We start from the raw sequence: 21,683 nt of genomic DNA on the forward strand, positions 1-21,683 counted from the left end.
GCCGCAAATCAAATGCATCAGAATAGCACCGCTTTAATAAATGGCCTTGGCAAAAGGCATCGTGCATTTCAAAAACAGGCAAAGCAGCAGATTATTATTATTCAACATATCCCAGATTTCTAAAGAAAACTTTTAGATGAAACCCTGTTTGTAATCTTTAACATTTTCATAAGTAACTGTAATTTAATTACACACTTTTTCTCTGTAACTGTAACAAATTACTGTTACTTTTATTTTGTAATTAAATTACATAACGTCGATACATGTAACTAGTTACTCCCCAACACTGCTTATTTCATGGGAGCTCTAAAGTTTTGGTTACATTTGTAAAAATAAAGCATTGGCAAAATAATATTCTGCTGCCATTCAGCATAACAAATGCAAATTACATTGAATAAAGAACTGTAGAAATAAAAGTTGACAGACAATAGCAAATTATGAAGAACAACAATTAGTAATATGTCATCAAATGATTCTTGTTCTAAACATACATGGCAAATAAACTACTTACAATGAACTACTATACTTTACTGGGTGTCTTCTATACTGTAAATCATAAAAATAACCACCATCACTTTTATTGTTTTAATCTTTGACCCATAACGCTAATAAAACAGCCAAAAATGATTGTTGATAACAAAAATACTCTCCAACGAACCAAAGGTGCCATAAAGAACCACTGCACAACTATAATTTCCAAGCACATTCTCGCTCGTATGGAAACGAATGTAAACCGAGTCCAGTTTTAGCTGACGGTGTTTGGAGTCGCGGAACACAAACTCAGATTTACAGCATCAGTTGTTCCACACACACACACGCACACACACACACACGCATACATACACGAACGAACATGACCACCAGCTGAGCTCTGCAGACCCAGAACTCAGACTGTTCCTTTCAAAGGCGGCAATGTATATTTTGATGCTCATTTTCCTGAAACGCTTCATTTCACAGCGAAGAGAAGTGAGTCAGACCGTTTCTACAGTTTTCCAACATTTCTGCATAGTCACCACTTCTGTGTTTATCTTAATTGGCTCACGTTGGGGCTCTCCTGCGCCCTGAAAGACAAATCTCGTAATGTTGGACTCTGTAAAAGACTCTGAAGTGTTTTAATATTAAGAGCGTTTTGAGTGGATAGGGAAAAGTGACTGGAAAAGGCCAGAAGCCGAGGATAAACACGGCCGCCATAACACACCAAAGCATGGGCAGCGTGTGGGTGGCATGCATGGGTAATTTCCACACCTGTGTGTGGGTATTTCCTTAACTGAAAAGCTACGCTGAAAATAAAAAAATACCCATAAGGATAACAAACATATGCCTGAAAACCTGCTTGCTTTTTTAGTTTGTAAGTTTTTGGTAACCCTTTTAAACCCTTTTCTAATGGCCCATTTCCAGGAGTGGTACGGTACAGTACAGTTTGGTATGCTTTCATGACTGTTTCCACTAAGGTTATAATGATTTGGAATTTTTCATTAGATTTAGCTTATTTCGTTTTGACTTTGTTTCCAAATTCAGTTAGTTTTAATTAGTTTTTAGAGGCAGATTTACAAGTTTTTATTAGTTTTTTTATTTTAAAAATTGCTTTGTTTTAGTTTAGTTTTTATTTGCTGTTTTTTTTTTTAATGGATATTTGTTAGGTGCAAGATTCAAAATCAACACAATAAATATTGTGTAATAAAAACTCAACCAAATATATGCAAAAAAATTGACACAAGATCACAAAGGTTCGTTTACCGCGCACACACTGCGCAGCTGTGGGCTGTGGCCAGAGGCCCTGTAACATTACAGCAGAGAGAGCAGAAATGCCATCCTGCTATTTCCACAGAGCTTCTCTGTTTCTGTATTTGGGCTTCCAAATGACACAACCCAAACACAGAAGTGCTCACAGTTCAATATTAATTATGTTCCAGAGAATTATAAAGTACATAGCAAGCATGATTGGACTAAACGCAGCCTTCAGAATCTCTCCCAGTTCAGTGCTGGATTCGGCTAAAATCTCCTTAAAGATGGAGCAACTACAAGGAGACGCTGTGAACTCTTAGCCATGACCTGTAAGTGTTTTTATTTGTTAAAATTGATCATGACATGTACAATATCTAGCCTTAACGGTATGTTGTAACAAAGATGTAAACAACGGGAAATAATGTTCGCCACCGCTAACGATTTAGCTACAAATCCATATTTATCAGTCAAACTGCTGTAAACACACAAACACACATACACGCACTCTTGACCAGCATATGCGTCTCTCTGTGTGTGACGGCAGAGTTTCTCTATACAGGCAGCTTTTCCATGCTTTTTACATCTCAGACAATGAAGTCGCAAAAGATATGTGAACGATTCATGTTACTTACACAGACATATTCCGGATGTGTATGAAAGATGTTGTGTAACGCGTTGATTTAAAAAAAATACAGCAATGCTCTCCTAACTGGAGTGTAGCAGAAAAAAAAAAAAATCAATCAAGGCTCACACAGGTCTCATCCCACATCTTATGCTTTATTCTGTCAGCAGCGTCACCACAGAAAATAACTTCCGAGCATGAGAGAAAAAGAAAAATAAACATCGGTCCCGCACACATGCGCTTCTCGTGTTACAAATAGTTCATAGTATAAACACACATACACAATGGCACACAAATACTCTATTAAAGGAGCTGCATCCCATTTTCACTCGTTACAGACAAATGTTGACTGACTGACTGATTGTTTACGTAAAACGCTTCTGCTTGTAAGGGCGTGACTTGGAGCCGATCCGCGAATCGCAGCACATTATGACGATGACCACTCAGAGTCAATTGAGGGCGGGCCTTTCAGAGGAACTAGGAAATATATCAGTCGTTTTCATGTTAGCTGAGTAGCTGTATGTAATCAAAGTGAGATTTATGAAAAATAACGTGATTACCTTCAAGTGAAACATGAGCACACATTGCTTTGCATCTTATTAACACAACCAAGCCTTAAAATTACATTTTGGACCACCCCTTTAAGTTAATGAAAAAGTTTTATTATTCTAGTTTATTTTTTTCATTTATTTTTGTTAACTATAAAAACCTTGGTTCCCACTGTCAAGAGGTGTCAAAAAGCATACCATACCACTTCTTTTACCTTTGTAAAAGGTACCCAAGCACAACAAAGGGGTACCAAAAGGCTGAGCTAGACGCGCAGCTGAACACTATTGGTTTAAAGAGAAACATCACTAGCGTGTGCAACAAGCCAGGAGAATGAAACCACAAGCAGTGCCATTTTCTAAATACACGACATTACGCCATAATCATTTGTGAAGTTTATTCATAAATTCATGGAAATCTACCTGAGCTCAAACTCCCCTCTTGCCCTGCAAACGGGAGGTAGCCCAGGCCTTGAGAATCTCATTAGCTCAGGGCTCTTTCTCGAGACAGTACTGGCTGAATACAGTGCATCCGGAAAGTATTCATAGCGCTTGTCTTTTTTTTTTACATTTATTTATGTTACAGCCTTATTCCAAAATGGAATAAATTGGTTAATTTCCTCAAAATTCTACACACAATACCCCATAATGACAATGTGAAGAAATAGTTTTTGAAATTGTTGCAAATTTATTAAAAACAAAATTTTTTTAAATCACATGTACATCAGTTTTCACAGCCTTTGCCATGAAGCTCTAAATTGAGCTCAGGTACATTCTTTTTCCACCGATCATTCTTGAGATGTTTCAGCAACTTAATTGGAGTTCACCTGTTGAAAATTTAGTTGATTGGACATGATTTGAAAAGGCATCTACCTGTCTATATAAGGTCCCAGGGCAGACAGTGCATGTCAAAGCACAAACCAAGCATGAAGATTTATCACAGAGGTGATCAATAACCCGATGGTCAGTCTGTCTGAAGTCCAGTGTTCTCCTGTGGAGAGAGGAGAACCTTACAAAAGGACAACCATCTGTGCAGCAATCCACCAATCAGGTCTGTATGGTAGAGTGGCCAGACAGAAACCACTCCCCGAATTTGTCAAAAGGCATCTGAAGGACTCTCAGACCATAAGAAACTAAATTCTCTGGTCTGATGAAACTAAAATTGAACTCTGGAGTGAATGCCTGGCAAAACGTTTGAAGAAAACCAGGCACCGCTCCTTACCAGGCTAATACCATTCCTACAGTGAAGCATGGAGGTGTCAGCATCATGCTGTGGAGACGTTTTTAGCAGCAGAAACTGGAAGACTAGTCAGGATAGAGGGAAAAATGAATGCAGCAACGTACAGAGACATCCTGAATGAGAACTTGCTTCAGAGTGCTCTTGACCTCAGACTGGGGCGACAGTTCATCTTCCAGCAGGACAATGACCCAAAGCACACCACCAAAATATCAAGAGTGGCTTCACAATAACTCGGTGAATGACCCTGAGTGGCGCAGCCAGAGCCCAGACCTAAATCCTATTGAACATCTTTGGAGAGATCTGAAAATGGCTGTACACTGTCGCTTCCCATCCAACCTGATAGAACTTGAGAGGTATTGCAAAGAGGAATGGGCAAAAATTCCCAAAGACAGGTGTGTCAAGCTTGTAGCACCATATTTAAAAAGATTTGAGGCTGTAATTGCTGCCAAAGGTGCATCAACAAAGTATTGAGCAAACACTGTGAATACTTATATACATGTGATTTTTCAGGTTTTTTTTTTTGTTTTTTTATAAATTTGCAACAATTTCAATAAATCTTTTTTCACATTGTCATTATGGGGCATTGTGTGTAGAACTGATGAAATAAATTAATTTAATCCATTTTGGAATAAGGTTGTAACTTTAAAAAAAAGTGGAAAAAGTGAAGCGCTATGAATACTTTCTGGATGCACTGTATGCTTCGTACTGTTTATGAACCCAAATAAGGTCTAAATGTATGCTTTGGGTATTTTTGTAAATGGCAACACAAGCACAACGGTGAGACACAAGCTTGATAAAGGTGACCTGTAATGTACCATGTTGTACCACTCAGCGGAAACAAGGCATAAGGTATTATTATTTTTTAAATGTTATTACTTCAACTCAAAACTGGGCACAGGCTTTAATTTTATACTTTTTTTTATTTTAAGAGATGTGCATTTTTTAACTCCATGCATATTTATTTATTTATTTTTTCCCGTGAAGCATGGCTTAGATGTCAACATGCATTTAAAGGTCACAAAAAAAGCAATTAACTCTTCCTTTTTCTTTTATTTACGGCAAGTTAAAAGGCTTTTACAAGTTTGCTGGATGTGTTATGTCGCTTTTACAATGGAGAAACAATGCACTTCTACAGTACGTGTTGTCATGAAGGCAAAGCCAGATGGAGGCGACGAAACATGCAGAGCGACAAAAAGACTTTCAAGTTCTGCTTTGGTGGCTGCTTCACATCCTGGCTGATTTGTGCATATACTCACATTAAATTTCTTTTGTCTTTTTAAGAATGGTTGTTAAAAGTTGCGCACTAAGAAACCGCCAATTTAACAACATCTTGTTTTTTTTGCCTTTATTTCGAAAGTCTCTAATTAAACCCTCTATGAGTGTCTTTAAATGTGGGTTTCTGCATCTTCAGTTTGTCAGGAAACAATTCATCACCTGCAAGCTGGTTGGCAAAGCATTGTTTCCAATGACTATTTTTCTATTTAAGGAATACTGGAAAACTTCTTTTACAGTATTTACAAAATCAAATCCATGTCCTGGTGCAAACTGGAAACATCTTAATCAAATTAAACTTGACAATTAAGTCCTTTTAAAAGCCACTTCCATGTCACAGAGGGGGAAAATCTGTTAAAAAAAATTACAGCAGAAACTGCAGAGCTCCAGTTGCCAAATATTCATTCTAAAAACAGCATTGACAGCTTAGGAGCATAATATAACAGGGTTTTGCTTATTTCTCTTAATGAGTTATGGGTGTGTTTTAGGCATAATGTGCATTAAATCAATAAGAGTCTCATCTCCCATTCCCTTTAAGAGTCGCACCATGGCACATTCGCTATTTACATGGCAGACTTTGTACACAGAAAAACTGAACACTTCACTAGTGAGAAAACAGTTAAAGACTGTGTGAGGTTAAACACCATCTACAGAACGGGCCTCTTCCATTAGGCCTTTTCGATTTCACCGTGCATTTGGAAAAGAAAATTCCCTCATGAAAAAAAATTGTTATAGTAAATACTAAATATTTTTGAACCATGCTGTAGTAAAGTACTTTATTTAAGTTGTGGTAATACTTTTGTCGCTACACTGTAAACAGAAATCACTCAATCTACTTGATAAATGCTTGTAAACTTTACTAATTTTGGTAAATTTGTAGACTTTGCTCGATTTGACTGATAAATGAACTTTAACATGGACCAAGTAGTTAAACTAAAGAACTTTAGTAAACTGTACTGAAGTTCATCAAGTAAGTTTGAATAAAGGCTTGAGCCGTGCAGTAGCAGACTTTGGTCAGCAGGTGAAGTAAGAGCTGCACATGCGCAGACGGAAGGTGCATTCACTCCTGGCATTCAAATTGGCAATTTCACAATGCAAATGGAAAAAAATAAGCTAACTTTTTCCATTTTGTGGACAAACAGGTGAGATATTATATCTTTTATGCATGTATATTACAATGGTTTATCAAAAAGCATGTATTTTGGGTGTTATGTCATTTCATAAAGTTTCCATTTACCTTGTTTATTTTTTTAAGTTATTGCTAACGCTATTAGCTCTAAATTTACTATTTTTCCACTCGGTTGTGGTATTTCATATTCTTGTTGTATGCACAAAGATCTGAGATACATTAAATTGCAAACTCTAGATAGGAATTTTAAAGAGTTTAAACATTTATGTAAAGTTAACGTTGAACTTTTACCAAGTGAACATACAAATTGTGTTACATTGTGTTATATTTATTGCCAGAACTTACATTTAAAGTTTTGGAAAGCCCGGACAAATCTTGATAATATATCTGATGCTGTCATCCAAAGTTGTAAGTATTCATTATATTATATTATATTATATTATATTATATTATATTATATTATATTATATTATGAATACTGTTATTCGGTGACTCTCCTTTATTCCACTCACTGATTGCCTCATTACATCTACACGTGGCTGTGCAGAGATCGTGGCTCATCTAACACATCCAGATCAGAGCTTTTAAAACACGAAGTTGGTACATGAACATTGTTTGCAGACTAGCGGTAGTCAAATCATATTTCAGTACATGTATTGGTTTTTAACTCACAGTTTGGTTCAGTTTTACTACAGTTAGGGGAAAGAAATCAAACAATTATTCTTGCTTATTACTATTATTATTGGGATTATTATTAATATTTGTAACATTTCTGTTTAAAAAAATGTCTGCTTGTATGTATGCAATTTGTTTTAAATAATCCAATAAAATAATTTTCAAGTACAAATATTATATATTCAATAATAAGCCCAAATGTTTACATGTACAGTATTTATATCTGCTCCAATATTTTCACAACATCCATAGTGTACTGGTCGGCATTACTGTTTCTTGTCTGTCCTGTCTTATTTGCACTATTTGTTGCACAAACCTGCACTTAGCGCTCTTATTCTTATTTATTTATTTTCTTATTTTATTTCATTCTCTAGATTTTTTATAGTAATGCACAGTTCTGTGTTATGTTGTCATTTTATGCTGTTTGATGTAGCACCTTGGTCCTGGAGGAACATTGTTTCGTTTCACTGTGTATTGTTAAAATGACAAAGCCAACTTGACTTGACTAGTATAAGTTAAAACTAATTCTACTTACTATTAAAATATATTGATATTAGGGTGATATAGACAAATAGACAGCTTTCATATTTACAGTTGAAGTGAGAATTATTAGCCCCATTATTTTTCCCCAATTCCTGTTTAACGGAGAGAAGATCTTTTCAACACATTTCTAAACATAATAGTTTTAATAACTCATCTCTAATCACTGATTTATTTGATCTTTGCCATGATGACAGTAAATAATATTGGAATAGAAGACACTTCTATACAGCTAAAGTGACATTTAAAGGCTTAACTAGGTTAATTAGGTTAACTAGGCAGGTTAGGGTAATTAGGCAAGTTATTGTATAATGATGGTTTGCTCTGTAGACTATACCCCCCCCCCCCCCCCCAAAGGGGCTATTAATTTTGACCTTAAAATGATATTTTAAAAATTAAAAACTTAAATTAAAACAAAAAAAGATTTTCTCCAGAAGAAAAAAAAATATTATCAGATATACTGTGAAAATTTCCTTGCTCTGTCAAACATCATTTGGGAAATATTTAATTTGAAATGTATTTTATTTAACAGGGACAAAGCTCATTAATAAACAGTAGAACTGTAGCCAGAGTTAGCCACAAGGGCTAATTTTCATCTGTTGCCGTGCACCTGCCAGATTTTAAAAGGCAACCTAAAATCCAAAAACACATCATCACACATACAAAAACAGTAAAGTTAAATATGACAAAGGGATAAATCAGAAGAATTTCTTAAAATGTTAGACAAAAATATTAAAAATGATTACCAACTTGATGTGCTTTTAGTCATTTCTTTAACTCATCTTTAAATGTTGAATCATTTGTAACACCCCTTAAATCCATAGGAAGTGTGTTCCAGAAATGACTGACTCTAACTGAGAAGACTGATCGTGCAAAAGTTGTACGCCTAAACTGCACACCACAGTCAGTTTTGTTTTCTAAAAAAGAAAACAAAATTCACAGGAGGGCTAATAATTCTGACTTCAACTGCAGATCACGGTGAAGGTGTCAGAATCATCATTGAAGGCATCCAAATACTTCAATTTGGGCAATAGTGCTGGTGAAGGAATGCTATTATTATGTTAATATTCCTTGCACGTGTAACATGTTTACAAAATTCACTTACCTCTAAGCTGCTACTTTGCACTTTTGTCATACTGCACCTAATTGCACTACAATAAATACCTCAACTTGGTCATATTGTGGAACAACAGGATATATGGTAATTGTTCACAGTATATTATTGTCTATTTATTCAATTTATCTTGTACTATATTAGTTAAATGTTTAGTTTATGTCTAGTGTGTGTCATATTTTTGTTTTTAAATTGCACATTGGAGTATGGGAGAAACGCAATTTCAGTCTGCTGTGTAATGTACTGTTGCATGGTTTGATTGACAATAAAGTTGACTTGACTTGATTTATGGTGCTGTATATTAAACAATGCCCTCACATGTATTTATCAGCAGCCAGCCTAATGATTTTATTTATTTCTTGTTTATATTAGGTATCTACAGAATTAAGTAGTTAAAACTGTCATTCGTAAGAGATTCATGTCATGCTCATTTTGCATTCCAAAGTCAATGATTGATTCCTTTTCCTAAGCTTTAAATGCCACATGAAATTGCTTGATGCTTTTGTGCATGTATTATTATTTTTTTGTTCAAAAACACTACAGTATTTAATATAAATATCTATTGTATATTTTCACATGGGTTAGCATTTCCATATAGAATGTGTGTGTGTGTATGCAATATTCTATAATACACTTTAAAAATAGGTGGGTGCTAATGTTTTTCACAGGGAACTGTTTTCGTCTATGTACTTCTCACAGAATCACAGCTGGGCATGCCGAGACGTTTGCCTGCTGCACTGAATGAAGCTCTTCCAAGCTTTAATGTCTGAGTATGTGTTTTTGCTGTGGCAAATTAGTCTGTCAAATTAGCCCATGGGCTTCGTCAACATTCCTCACGTCTGATGCATCAGAACATCACCCGATATTACATTTTAATACAAATAACATAGCTAAGCATGCCAAAACGGATCATTAGCATCATGTTCAGGTGACATCGAAAATAATAATTCAAAGTAAACAACAATAATAGTAGATGTCTACAAAATCCATCATCTATATGAGGATATTAAACGCAATCTACATGGGAGATCAGCTTCATAGAGAACTCATAACCCCGTCACAACATCGGCTGCTTTGAGAATTGGCAGAAACAAGCCGACGCGTGCAGGAACCAACTTGTGTTAATATATCAACAGCATAAGACCCTCATTATTACCTCATCAGACAGACACAACAGCGTCTCTTCAAAGAGCGAGTCTCCTTTGTGTTTGTCATAAGGATGAAACGGATCAGATGATACAGCAGCCTTTGGTTTGCAGGATAAGCCAACTTGGAGATCTGCAGGCCCAGACAACATCTGCAGGGAAAAATCTGTAGAAAGGAATTAAAATGTGTTCAATTTACAGTAGCTACTTGCAATCGTAGCATAATCGAATTCGCCCATGTTAGCTCAGATGAACTGTAAGTTAAAGGTGCTGTTTGTACATTTTTGACTTTTCTAAATCATAAAAAAGTAAGAAACATGCTGAGTTAACATACTCCAGCAAACAATTTTGTGTTTAAAAGACGTCTGAAAGACACCTACATGTAGACAGCTTGGCTAAAACAAGGCTAAACTTGTGCTGTCATCAAAGAATAGCCTAAAACTAGACTAGTCGTCAAATAGACAGATTAGACAGACTTTATATGTGTAGTCATTCATTTCTGTTTATTTGACGACTAGTCTAGTTTTGGCCTATTCTTAGAAGTCTATTAGATTTTCACTAACAGCCCAGATTTAGCCTTGTTTTAGACGTCTATTAGACATCTTTTAACCCTACACTTTAAACAATTTCAACGGTAAAAAACTATAAAAATGCTACAGTACAAATCCGTAACCTGGTTAATGATATGTTTCCTTAATATATATGGCGAATAACCTTAAATTGACTTTCCCAGAATTCCCTGCATGACACAACACTTTTTATGCATTTGGTTGACATTAATATGGATCTTTTTAGTTGTTTCCCCATCAGTTATGTACATTAAAGATTTATGTTACATCTAATGTTGATAAAAATTTTTATTTCATGACTTTAATTTTATGCGTGTTACCATACTGGTGTTTAGTAGCTGTGTGAATGACACTAGGCACCTTCTATTTACTGATACTCTTTTTTGCTTGTGGGAAAAGTTGATTGTGATGAGCATTGGCTCAATATATAACTTCCTCATCACCACCTGCATGTGGGTGTGCTAACGTGTCTAACAAAAGATGTATAAATGTTGATCATTCAAAATACAGACATTTTACCTCTATAAATTAACAAAATATGGTAATTTACCATAAAAATGAAAAATTACTTGTTTTTAACGGTAAAGTACTGGCAACCACAGCTGCCGGTTTATTACCGTAAATTTTACGGAATTATTTTTTACAGTGTATAAACCTGCACGTATCATATTTGAAACACAAGTTTATAATAATATCCTGATCAATACTTTGTTTAAAAATCTGTTGTATATGATTTGATACTTGTATTCTCCCCCCTTGGGGATTTTCAGGACTAAACTTTTTTTTTTTTTGATAATCTTCCTTATCACAGCTGTCTGAATGACCATCATCATGCATGGCCTGAGGACTCTATCCCTCCTCATAATCTTCCCCTATGGCACTTTAATTGCCATCTATTATTATGGACTCTGTATATGTACAGTATTGAAATCATTTGCCATTGATGAAATGCTACAAGACACTGGAGAACAAATAAACCTGTGCAATATATTCAAAGACACCGCTAGTACGCCTACCACAAAGTGAAATAATAAAACATTGAAAAATATGCTTAATGTAAAAAATAAAATAAAAATAAATAAAGAAATAAACTGTGTGAAATGTTCTTTTTTATCAAAATGTTGAGGGCAAAATTATTGTTTTGTAATTAAAATTAAAAAGTTGCACTAATGCTGATGTATCAAATGTTATACAAAATAAATATCATGAAAAAAAATTATATGTCTTTTTTTTCTAGATGGTTTAATAAAAATCTGTTCCATTAAATTAGATTAAATTAAATTATTTTTTGATATGTCAGATCTTACAGGGTTAAAAAAAATTATTGGTGGGTACCCAGCAGGCACCGGAGGTTACACAGATTTAAAATTGACGTTGAAATTCAACATTCAACTAACTTTATATTTTGGTTGTTTAAAGCAAAAAAAAAAAAAAAAGGCTATTAGTACCTTAAAGGGAGTAAACTCATTTTATCTGGGAAATGTTAAGTTATCTTCTTATTTTTTTTCAAAAATTATGCACAGTTTATCTACTTAATACTTTTAAGGCAATGGGTGTGCTCCCTTTCTGAAGTAAAGTCATCTAATTGCTTACATATGCGATATATATCACAATTAATGCACTGTAAAACCCAAAAAGTTAAAGGTAACTTAAACTATTTGAGGAAACTGATTGCAACAAACCATTTAAGTTCAAAAACTAATCCAAATGAGTACTTTGAACTTAATATGCAATATGAGCAAAGTAAAACCCAATAAATGAAGAGAACTTAAACTCACTAAGTACTTTAAACCCAATAAGTAAGGGCAATTCAAGCTGTTTGAGGAAACCGATTGCTACAAACCATTTGAGTTAGAAAAAAATGTATCCATACGAGTACTGTGAAAACAAATTAATTAACCCAAACAAATTTCGAGATAAACTACACTCATTTCAGTTGATAAAGTTGACTGTTGGGTTTTACAGTGTGTTCATGTAAAATATGTGAAAATGATGAAATTGAAATTAGTTATTTTTACAGTAGCTATTTGTTTAAACAGAAAGTGAATGCAAAATCAAAAAAGCTAAAATATTAAATGAACACCAGTGGTTTAGTGGATGTGTAGATTTAAACGATGGGCTTTCAAAATCACTGAATCTTTCTTCAGGTGCACACCTGGAAATCATCCATTTTTCTCCCTGTAACCACACGATGTGATAAAAGCATGTGGAGAAAACAATTAAGTGCTAAAATAGATATCAGATGATAATGAACATGGATTTTAACCACAATGAGTCTCATCAGTCAAAACAAGTACTGGGGCGCCAAAGAAAACCAATCAGACATTTGGAGTTTTGATTACAATCAAAGTCTGTCTGAAAACACAGTCACTAGTGGGAAAGAAATAAGACATTGCTGGTCCTATTGGCTCTGTTACTTTAACACAGGATAAAAGCAGCTGTCTGTACAGTGATTTAATGTAACCCAAATCAGTCAAGAAAGTTTCCAGGTCATTTTTTTTTTTTTTTTAAATCACAAATACCTAACAAAAAGAAAATACTGTACATCTTATATTAAGCAGTATTTGACTTTTTTTCCTCCCTACAATGTAAAATTAATGCCATAACATTTAGGCAGTTTACCCTTTCAAAATGTCAATATTGTAATGCAAAACATTATATACAGTATATATATTTCACATTAACTAATAAACATTATAAGAACAGTAAACATATATATAAAAATTATATAATTTTTTCACTGCTTAGAATTAATCATAAAATTTACATTAGATATCACATACGGACCCTGAGTATGCGTCAATAGCGCAGTCACCTTTGTTCAGTGCTCCCCGGACAAATGTCATTTAACCGCTCTAGTCAAGACTGAAGCCAATCTGAAGATGCTGGACTTTAGTGCTGCGTACAGGTGTATTAGCGAGCAAACAAAAAAAAAAACGCACAAAGGCAGAACATTTCATAGCTAAGATTTCGTTTTTTAAGTTTTTGCATGATACGAACTTTTGTGTTAAACAAGTGCTATTGATGATAATACAGTCACTTACTGCACTGACCATAAGGCAAAGTAGCATCAACTAGCACTAAAATAATTTATAATAATTAAATAAAATCAGTACGATTGCTAGAAACCATTTAAGTTAAAAAAAACTAATTTATTTGAGTACTGTTAACTTCATTTAAGTTTAAGTAATTAGGTATTTAATTAACTCATTACCTTCAACAGTGAGTTCAAAACTGAGTAGATTAGATGAGTAGATTTAACTTTTAGTCAATTTTGAGTTAACTACACTCATTTCATTTGGTAAAGTTGACAGTTGCGTTTTAGTGTGTTTATTTTTATCACTTCAATTAATGCAGCTCATTTCCATTCAATGTAACTTATTAAGCATTATATCATTCATTTTAAAAGTTAACCTTATATTTTGCTCAGTGTAAAGCAAAAATTAGAAAATTGCAAACTTTGTGCAAATTATTTTCTTTTTTCTTTTGATTCTGGAGTGAAATACTGCACATTTTGCCTTCTGTTCACATAAGCCCAGTAGAGACCGTAATAAATAGTGTATTCTCCGCCCTGTACAAGAATAAATTAGCACAGGGCAGAGGGCACTTGCAGGCTTACGCACTGCACTGTGAGCGTGGTCATGCTACTTACATGGAGACTGCGGCAGTAATACGGCGAATTATACGATAAACTAACTCCAGATGTGGCCATCATGCGCAGGCCTGGAGCTGACAGTGCATCTGCAGTAGCTTTTCAGTGATCAACTCGCGCTCTATCTGTCTTTTTCACCGACACACGCACACAAACACTGCGGACAGTCTACAATGTTTGGGTTTTTTCAGCAGATTGCTTCCATACCTGGCATCGCAAACACTCGGTGACTCCGTTTCCTTCCACTTGGGCAGAAATAAAGGCCGTATTAGCAAATAGTGTTTATTTAACCCCTTAATAGATGCACTCTGGTGGAGGCTGAAGGTGGAGGCCCTTCTCCAAACAAAGCCTTTAGTTCTGTGCTGCTGACACCTTGATTAATGTGAACTAACACTGCAATTACCAGCCGTGCTATTGAAGATCTGAAGACGTGTTGTGAAACGCACTGCAGTTACTAGAGTTGTGAAATACTGTCAAAAACAAAACAAAAAAAATGCATGTATGAAGAAGCTAAAAATGATTAAGTTAAATTGATAGCAAATGTTTAGACAGTTACATTATACAAGACAAAATACATTTGTGACTCTAGATCACAAAACCAGTCATAAGGGTCAACTAGATATATTTGTCATGTGAAAGCTAAATAAATATGTCTTTGCGTTGGTTTGTTCGCATATGAGAATATTTGGTTGAGATAAAACTAATTTATAAATCTGGAATTTGAGGATTTAAAAAATATTATTTTTGACAAAATCTTTAAAGTTGTGCAGATTAAGTTTTTAGCAATGCAGATTAAAAATTAAGTTGATCAAAAATTACGTTTTGATATATTTACAGCAAAACATTATCTTCACCAAAAATTCTAATGATTTTTGCCATAAAATATATATTTTTTGACCAATTCAATGTATTTTTGAGTATTCCTCAAGTACCAAAGAATGTTAGCATTAAATAATTTGTTAAATACATCACAGGAGCAAAGAAAAAAAAAAACATTTCGGCTGTTTGCCTTCGACGACAATGACTACTCCTGCTGCTGCCGCCTATTACTGGCTACTTTGTTATGTCACTAAAATATATTGTGTCATAGCACCAAACTTATTTTGTACAGGTCTGTGATATACTATACGTTTAAATTGCCTAAAAATATATCTGTGCAACTTAAAAACGAAAAGTTTAGAAGCCCAGGATCACATTTATGCAACAAATAATAAAAAAGATGAAATCTATTAATTATAAAATGTTAAATTGCTTTAAAAATAAATTAATGTAATATTAAGAAATATTTTATAAAATAATAAAATTACAGAAATGTTTATTAGAAATAAATAAAAAAAAATTACAGTTTTTGTCTCAAACACTCTCAAAACTATAGGTATACAAATCTGTCACTGGGGTGTTACCTTTTCAAAAGGTACACTTTTGTACCGTACAGGTGGACATTCCATTAGGGTCCACTTCTGAACCTTTAGGGCTCACCTTTGTCCCTTTAAGTTACTGTAAAGTGCACATTTGTACTTTTTAGGTTATATGTACTTTTAAAGACCTGTTAGGAACAAAAATGTACCTTTTGAAGAGATACTGACTCAGTTAGGGATGTCAAGATCCAATCATGTGATCGGAAATCGGGCCTGATCAAGGTTTCAGACTTGATTGAAATTGGATGTTACCTCCCGATTATATATATGCGCACACACACACACACACACACACACACACACACACACACACACACACACACACACACTTGAAGTCCGAATCAGTAACCTGTTGTTCCCAGTTGAGTTCTTGATATCGAGGATGCATCGATGCAGACTTGAACGCAAAACTCGCTCTAAAAGTTCCAGAAGTCATTGTAGCTGATTCTGAAAAAAGCAGGTGGGAAGCGCAGCATTTTTTGTATGTTTATTATTAAAGTTCAGAGATATGACTTTATATTTATCTCAGGAGTTGCCCCTAAATGGTTTAAATTAAAAAGTAGGACAACAATAAATCGCTGTATGAATGCTGTAATGTTTAAATAATTTTCCGTTAAAAATGCATGAAGGTCATGTGACCATCAGGAAGAACGCAGAATCTCATTATTCAGAGCACGTGCTCTCTGTTCTCGCAATCTCTCAAGTTTAAAAGTGACGAATTAATGTTATTTCTTACTTGATTGTTCAAGCTATCTCACAGGAGTGCTCTTTTTTTTTTACAGAGTTCTTGAACGTTCAAATAGGGTAAATTAAATAGAAAGTAAGTTTCTTAAATTTAAATCGAATCTGCTTTCGGTATCGGCAGATATTCAAAATCAAGTGACTCGGACTCGAGGGCAAAAAAACCTGATCTGGACATCCTTTGCCCCAGTGACATATTTGATACTTTTTTGTCTGAGCGTGTATGGGGGACAATTGAATAATATTGTTTACATTTAGTTAATTATACAATGCGGCTAATAATAAAACAATTGTTCAGAAAAAGAGGAAACGTTCCTCACCATTTACTCACACGTAAATAGTTCTAAAAAGAAATACTATGGAAGTCGATGGTTGTTGTTTTTTTTTTAGCTTTCTTCAATATATCTTCATACTAGTTTGAAAGAAGTCAAAGGTGAGTAAATGACAACATTTTTGTGTGAAAAATCCCTCTAATACACAAAAACCCCAATGAAAACTACACAACTAATATTTTTTATTTTGTTCCATTACTGTTCAAAACATCCCGCTTTAATCACACAAGTCAACTACTAAACAGTCACTTAAATTCAGATAAAAATCACTGGAGCACACATTACAAATTATAATTGGATTATTAGTAGGAACTTGTGCATACTTCATAAAAGAAAGCTCAGTGAAAGTAATCAATAAGACAGCTTTGCAACGGAAAAGCGATGTGATTTTAAAAACCTAAGCCATAATGTACAGATTGCATATGCATCCTGCCGCGTAAAGCACTTTCACCAATATGACAAATAAGAAGAAAAACTAATTACCATTCTTCTGCTGTTTTCAGCAAAGAGGAAACAAATTCAGCTCATTACACCGAAGTCGAGTTTGCTTTATGGAAGTGCTTTGACTTTCCAAGTCATTAGAACCAACGCAGTGGGGGAAATTGTTTTTACAGGAAAATAAACTCCCTCGATACGCTTTTAAGGATCAGAGAAGGCAGCGTCTCCATCAAATTACATTACGAGACAAACACGACAGCGCAAATGAAATCAAGCAAACTGCTAGCGCTTTCACAGATGGTGCGCGGCCCTCTGTGTGTGCGTGCCGAATTACCATGCAAACTTTGGTGATCAGCAGAAATAGTCATGGTGGTTTGACCAAATGTAGCCAAAGCAGTTGTAGCTGTCCTGTCCGTTTACAGGCCGCAATGCGCATGAAAAAAAGCCGTTACGATGGGGAAGAGGAAGTTTGCTTAGCTGCTCCTTCAGAGCCAGGTGCAAAAGTTGGCCAGACGCGCTCTCTCTCTCTCCTCGTTTTAAGTCGCTTTTCATCACCTAACATCTTTATCAAACCCATGGGCCTAGTTTGTGTTTTCTTTTTCTCCTCCGTCTTGGGGGGCCTGCTCTGTAAATTACAGCGGCTGATGGAGAGCGTTCCCTTGTGCCTTTGCACATGATTAATGCATTTAAACGTTCACGTAAAACATGCACTTCTCAAAGTCTTTTTGATTACAAGTAGTTTGGTTGTAAAACGCCTCTGCAGACCGTGCGCATTTTGACTTTGCTGCCTCTTGAATTTTCCACTTGTTTTTTTTTTCTCCTCTCTCTTTCTTTCATTCTTATGCTACATTTGCCTGTAAAGTTAAATGGTTTTAGTGAGTGGAAAGGATTGGCGTGGAGATTTATTTGACCCATAGGAGATGGTGTGGACTGCTTGGAAGAGCTGTAGTCTATCTCTTCAAACTAATAGCGCTATAGGCGTTTTACTGGGTTTAATTCCTTTTCGTTGGCTGCAAATTTATTGACGGTAATGTTGAAATGCAACTCGCTTGGGAAGACTGAAGCAATAAGAGAACCATTAGAATAATCTCAGAAACTCTCAGACTAAGAGAAAAAGAAAATGTCTAGGACTCAATTGAGAGACACTGATCGCAGACAATATTTAAACTGAATTGACCTTATACACACACACACACACACATGCACGCACGCACGCACGCACACACACACACACAAAAATAAAAAATTGGCTGGATGTTTAAACTACTTATTTAAAATGAGCTGAATCAACAATTCTTGAGGTGGTTTTGTGGGGTGGGGGGTTAGTTAATCGATTTGTGTTGGCACAACATCGTAATTGTGTGAATCTCAGCATTTTTTACAGTGTATGAGAGATGCAAACTAGGGTAACTTTAATATCAGAAAACTACTTATATAAAGTCAACTCTGAAACCTGGACTGGTTTCAATTTATTAGAATTTCTTCTTAAGCTGCTTTGACACAATCCACATTGTAAAAGCGCTACAGAAATAAAGATAAAAATCTGGAATCTGAGGGTTAAAAATATCAATTTTGAGAAAATATTCTTTAAAGTTGTGCTAATTAAGTAATGCAGATTAACAACTAAAAATTTAAGTATAAAATAAGAAAATAAAGATTTAATATATTTACTGTATTTGCAAAATCTGCATGAAACATGATCCTTACTTACTTTAAATTCTAACAAATAAATACACACACACACACATATATATGTATATATATATATATATATATAGACCAAAGCGATGTACTTTTGGCTATTCCTAAAAGTGTACCTGTGATTTTGTGGCCCAGGGTCCCACTAATAAAATTAATAAAACAAGAATAATGTAATAATGACATTTCAAAAATGTATTTTTAAAAGTCTTCAACTCTGACAACTGGACTGAAGCAGTTTAAAAAGAGCAGGTAAAAAAAAATGGTTCTAGTCTTACAGTCATGTGCATTCTTTGACCATTCATAAACAATTAATATTCACTTCTGTATTAGTTATTATTAATCTTAAATTATAAGGTATACAACCCTGTTTTAGGTAACTCATGTAATTTTTCTTTATGTTATCCCAAACAGTGACTACACTTGATATTTTGTAATTAAATATTAAAAATAGATCTACAATAAATCAATGTTGCCCTGGATGACAAAGCTATAAATAAGTTGCATGAGATAATTTGGCAATCGCTAAAAATACATTGCATGAGTCAAAATTGGTGATTTTATTTTACTGTATGTCAAAAAAAAAAAAAAAATTGAATATAAAAGTGAACATCATGTTCCATGTAGATGTCTTGTAAATGTCCTGCTTTAATATATATTAAAACTCTCACTCAATACTGTAAACCACAGACACAGGGAGAACATGCAGACTCCACACAGAAAGACCTCTTGGTCCAGCTGAAACTCAAACTAGCAACCTTCTTGATGTGAGGAAACCATGCTGACCATTTAAACACTGTGCCACCCTGTATCAAAACTACATTTTTGATTAGTAATGTGCATTGCAAAGCACTTTTTTGTACCCCTAGATTTCAGATGTAAATAAATAATGTTGTGCCTCAGCTAAATATTATCCTATCCTAACAAACCAAACCTATTGTTCTTTCCAAACAATAAAGATATCAACTGAAACCTTATTTATTTAGCATTAACATTTTGTATAAATCTCAATAATAAAAAAATACATTACTGACACTTATACAGCACACAGTCAAGATGCCACACGACCGAATTTCGCAAGCTCAAACTGTAGTGATACCGCAGCTTAACTCCAAGGCACTCGAAAACACTAGACTTCAACAGGGTAACAGAGATCACGTGCGTCTGGAGTTTTTTTTCAACACTGTGGTCTCTTGACTTATTAGAATATCTAACCAACACTAAGATAATATATTGAACACAAGGGCAGGTTTTTTTCCATTATAATTTTTTCTCTCTCAATGCTGAATTAATAATGATTGTTGAAACTATTTTAGTGTTCTTTAGATATTCTAATGAGTCATGAGACCACGGTGATCAAAAGAAACTCCAGACTGTTACTCTCATAAAGACAAGTGTTTTCTTGAAAAGCATGGGTGCAGTTTTAAGGAATAGACATGTAAATAAAGGCTTTTACATTTATTTTCACATTGTTTTCCACATTTTTCGAGTGCCTTGGATTTACTTTTTGTCAAAAAAAGTTACATTGTTAAAGTTGATTTTGGATATTTTAAAAAAGTTTGACAAAGCAGAGATCAAGATCTCATAATGCAATTCGTAACTGTTGAATCTGTAAACTAAAAAAAAAAAGAAAAGAAAAAAAACTTAAATCATGAAATACAGATCCTGAAAAACCCCCCAGATATTATCAACATAGGCTTATTCTGAAAACGTAGCCCTATATACATTTTTGGAGATTATGAATTGTGTAGCCAGAAGTAAGTACGGCTGCATTTTGTTTTAAAAACAAACAACATGGGGTGGTATGAGGCTTTTCCTTTTGGCACTTACCAGCTGACCGCTTATCTCCATATGGACAGCTTTCATAATGCTATCAGTTTGTCCTGTTAGCTCGATATTTACGTAGCAGACTTAAGATGCAGAGACGAGTTGACCATAAGGACAGGGTTCGAGTCTGGTAAAAAACTGTTCCAGAAAGTAAGACAAAAACAGAAGCCAAAAAATGTAATAAACAAGTAAATAACAGGGTGAGATTGTGGTAAAACCCGAAAACATGGTTAAAATCAGTTGAGAGGTTTTCTCTTTCTGGATTGCATTTTAAAGCTGTTGTTGGGTTTAGGGAAGTGGGTGGACACTGGTCGGTGCTTTTGAAAACACTAATGGTTGGGTTTAGGGAGGAGGATGGGTCAGTCGATCAGTCAGTCAGTCGACAGTGGCCTCTGGTGGATTTACACGAGAAAATCAGGCGCAGATGGCACTAACAAGAGAAATTTGAGTTCTGAAAAAGCGTACACAGCAGCCTTTGGTGGATTTGTGAAAACAAAAACTGCAGAAAAAAAAGTACCTCCTGGATCTTCAGAAATGTGTATAGCGGTACGTTTTCAGAATGAGCCTGAGTTGGATATTATTTTGTGTAACAAAAGAAAACATGGCAGCCTCATCTGCAGCTACGAGGCTCAACAACAAAAAAAGAACTGAAAATAGAGCTACAGTGGTTTCCCTTGTTGCAACAGCTGATAATTTGCAGCACTTTTCCAGAAGCACGTGGCACAGAAATGCTTATTTAAGAAATATTTCACATTGTCCGATACAGTATGTACAGTAGCTAAATTCAAAATTGATTTTTCGGAGTGGAAAAAACTATTTATTTAATGAATCAACTAAACAATCATTCCATTAATCTGATGCAAGGAATAAAACAAAAATGTTTAAGAAACATAAGCAATAGCCAAAGTAAGAATATTTTTAAGAGTTAACAACAAACTTCTCTCATTACTATTTATATTTCATTTCATAAGCTCGAAGCGTCATAAGGATCTACGGTGGGC

At 34.7% G+C, this 21,683-nt stretch overlaps 1 protein-coding gene across 31 annotated transcripts in view; it reads right to left on the bottom strand.

The window, feature by feature from the left end:
• Nucleotides 1-21,683, bottom strand: part of runx2b (RUNX family transcription factor 2b) — a 284,262-nt gene that overhangs the window by 156,158 nt on the left and 106,421 nt on the right. For 21 of the 31 annotated variants that reach the window (XM_073932283.1, XM_073932295.1, XM_073932296.1 and 18 more), the window contains one exon: nt 10,019-10,173. The exons of 6 other annotated variants lie outside the window; for them this stretch is intronic. In XM_073932283.1, coding sequence (XP_073788384.1) covers nt 10,019-10,173 — 155 coding nt within the window. Of the gene's footprint in view, nt 1-3,765; nt 3,884-10,018; nt 10,174-21,683 lie in introns of all 31 variants that reach the window. 4 more of the 31 variants (XM_073932287.1, XM_073932286.1, XM_073932288.1 and 1 more) reach the window with 1 other exon arrangement.

The sequence above is a fragment of the Danio rerio genome, chromosome 20 (assembly GCF_049306965.1).
Source record: "Danio rerio strain Tuebingen ecotype United States chromosome 20, GRCz12tu, whole genome shotgun sequence".
Taxonomy (NCBI): Eukaryota; Metazoa; Chordata; class Actinopteri; order Cypriniformes; family Danionidae; genus Danio; species Danio rerio.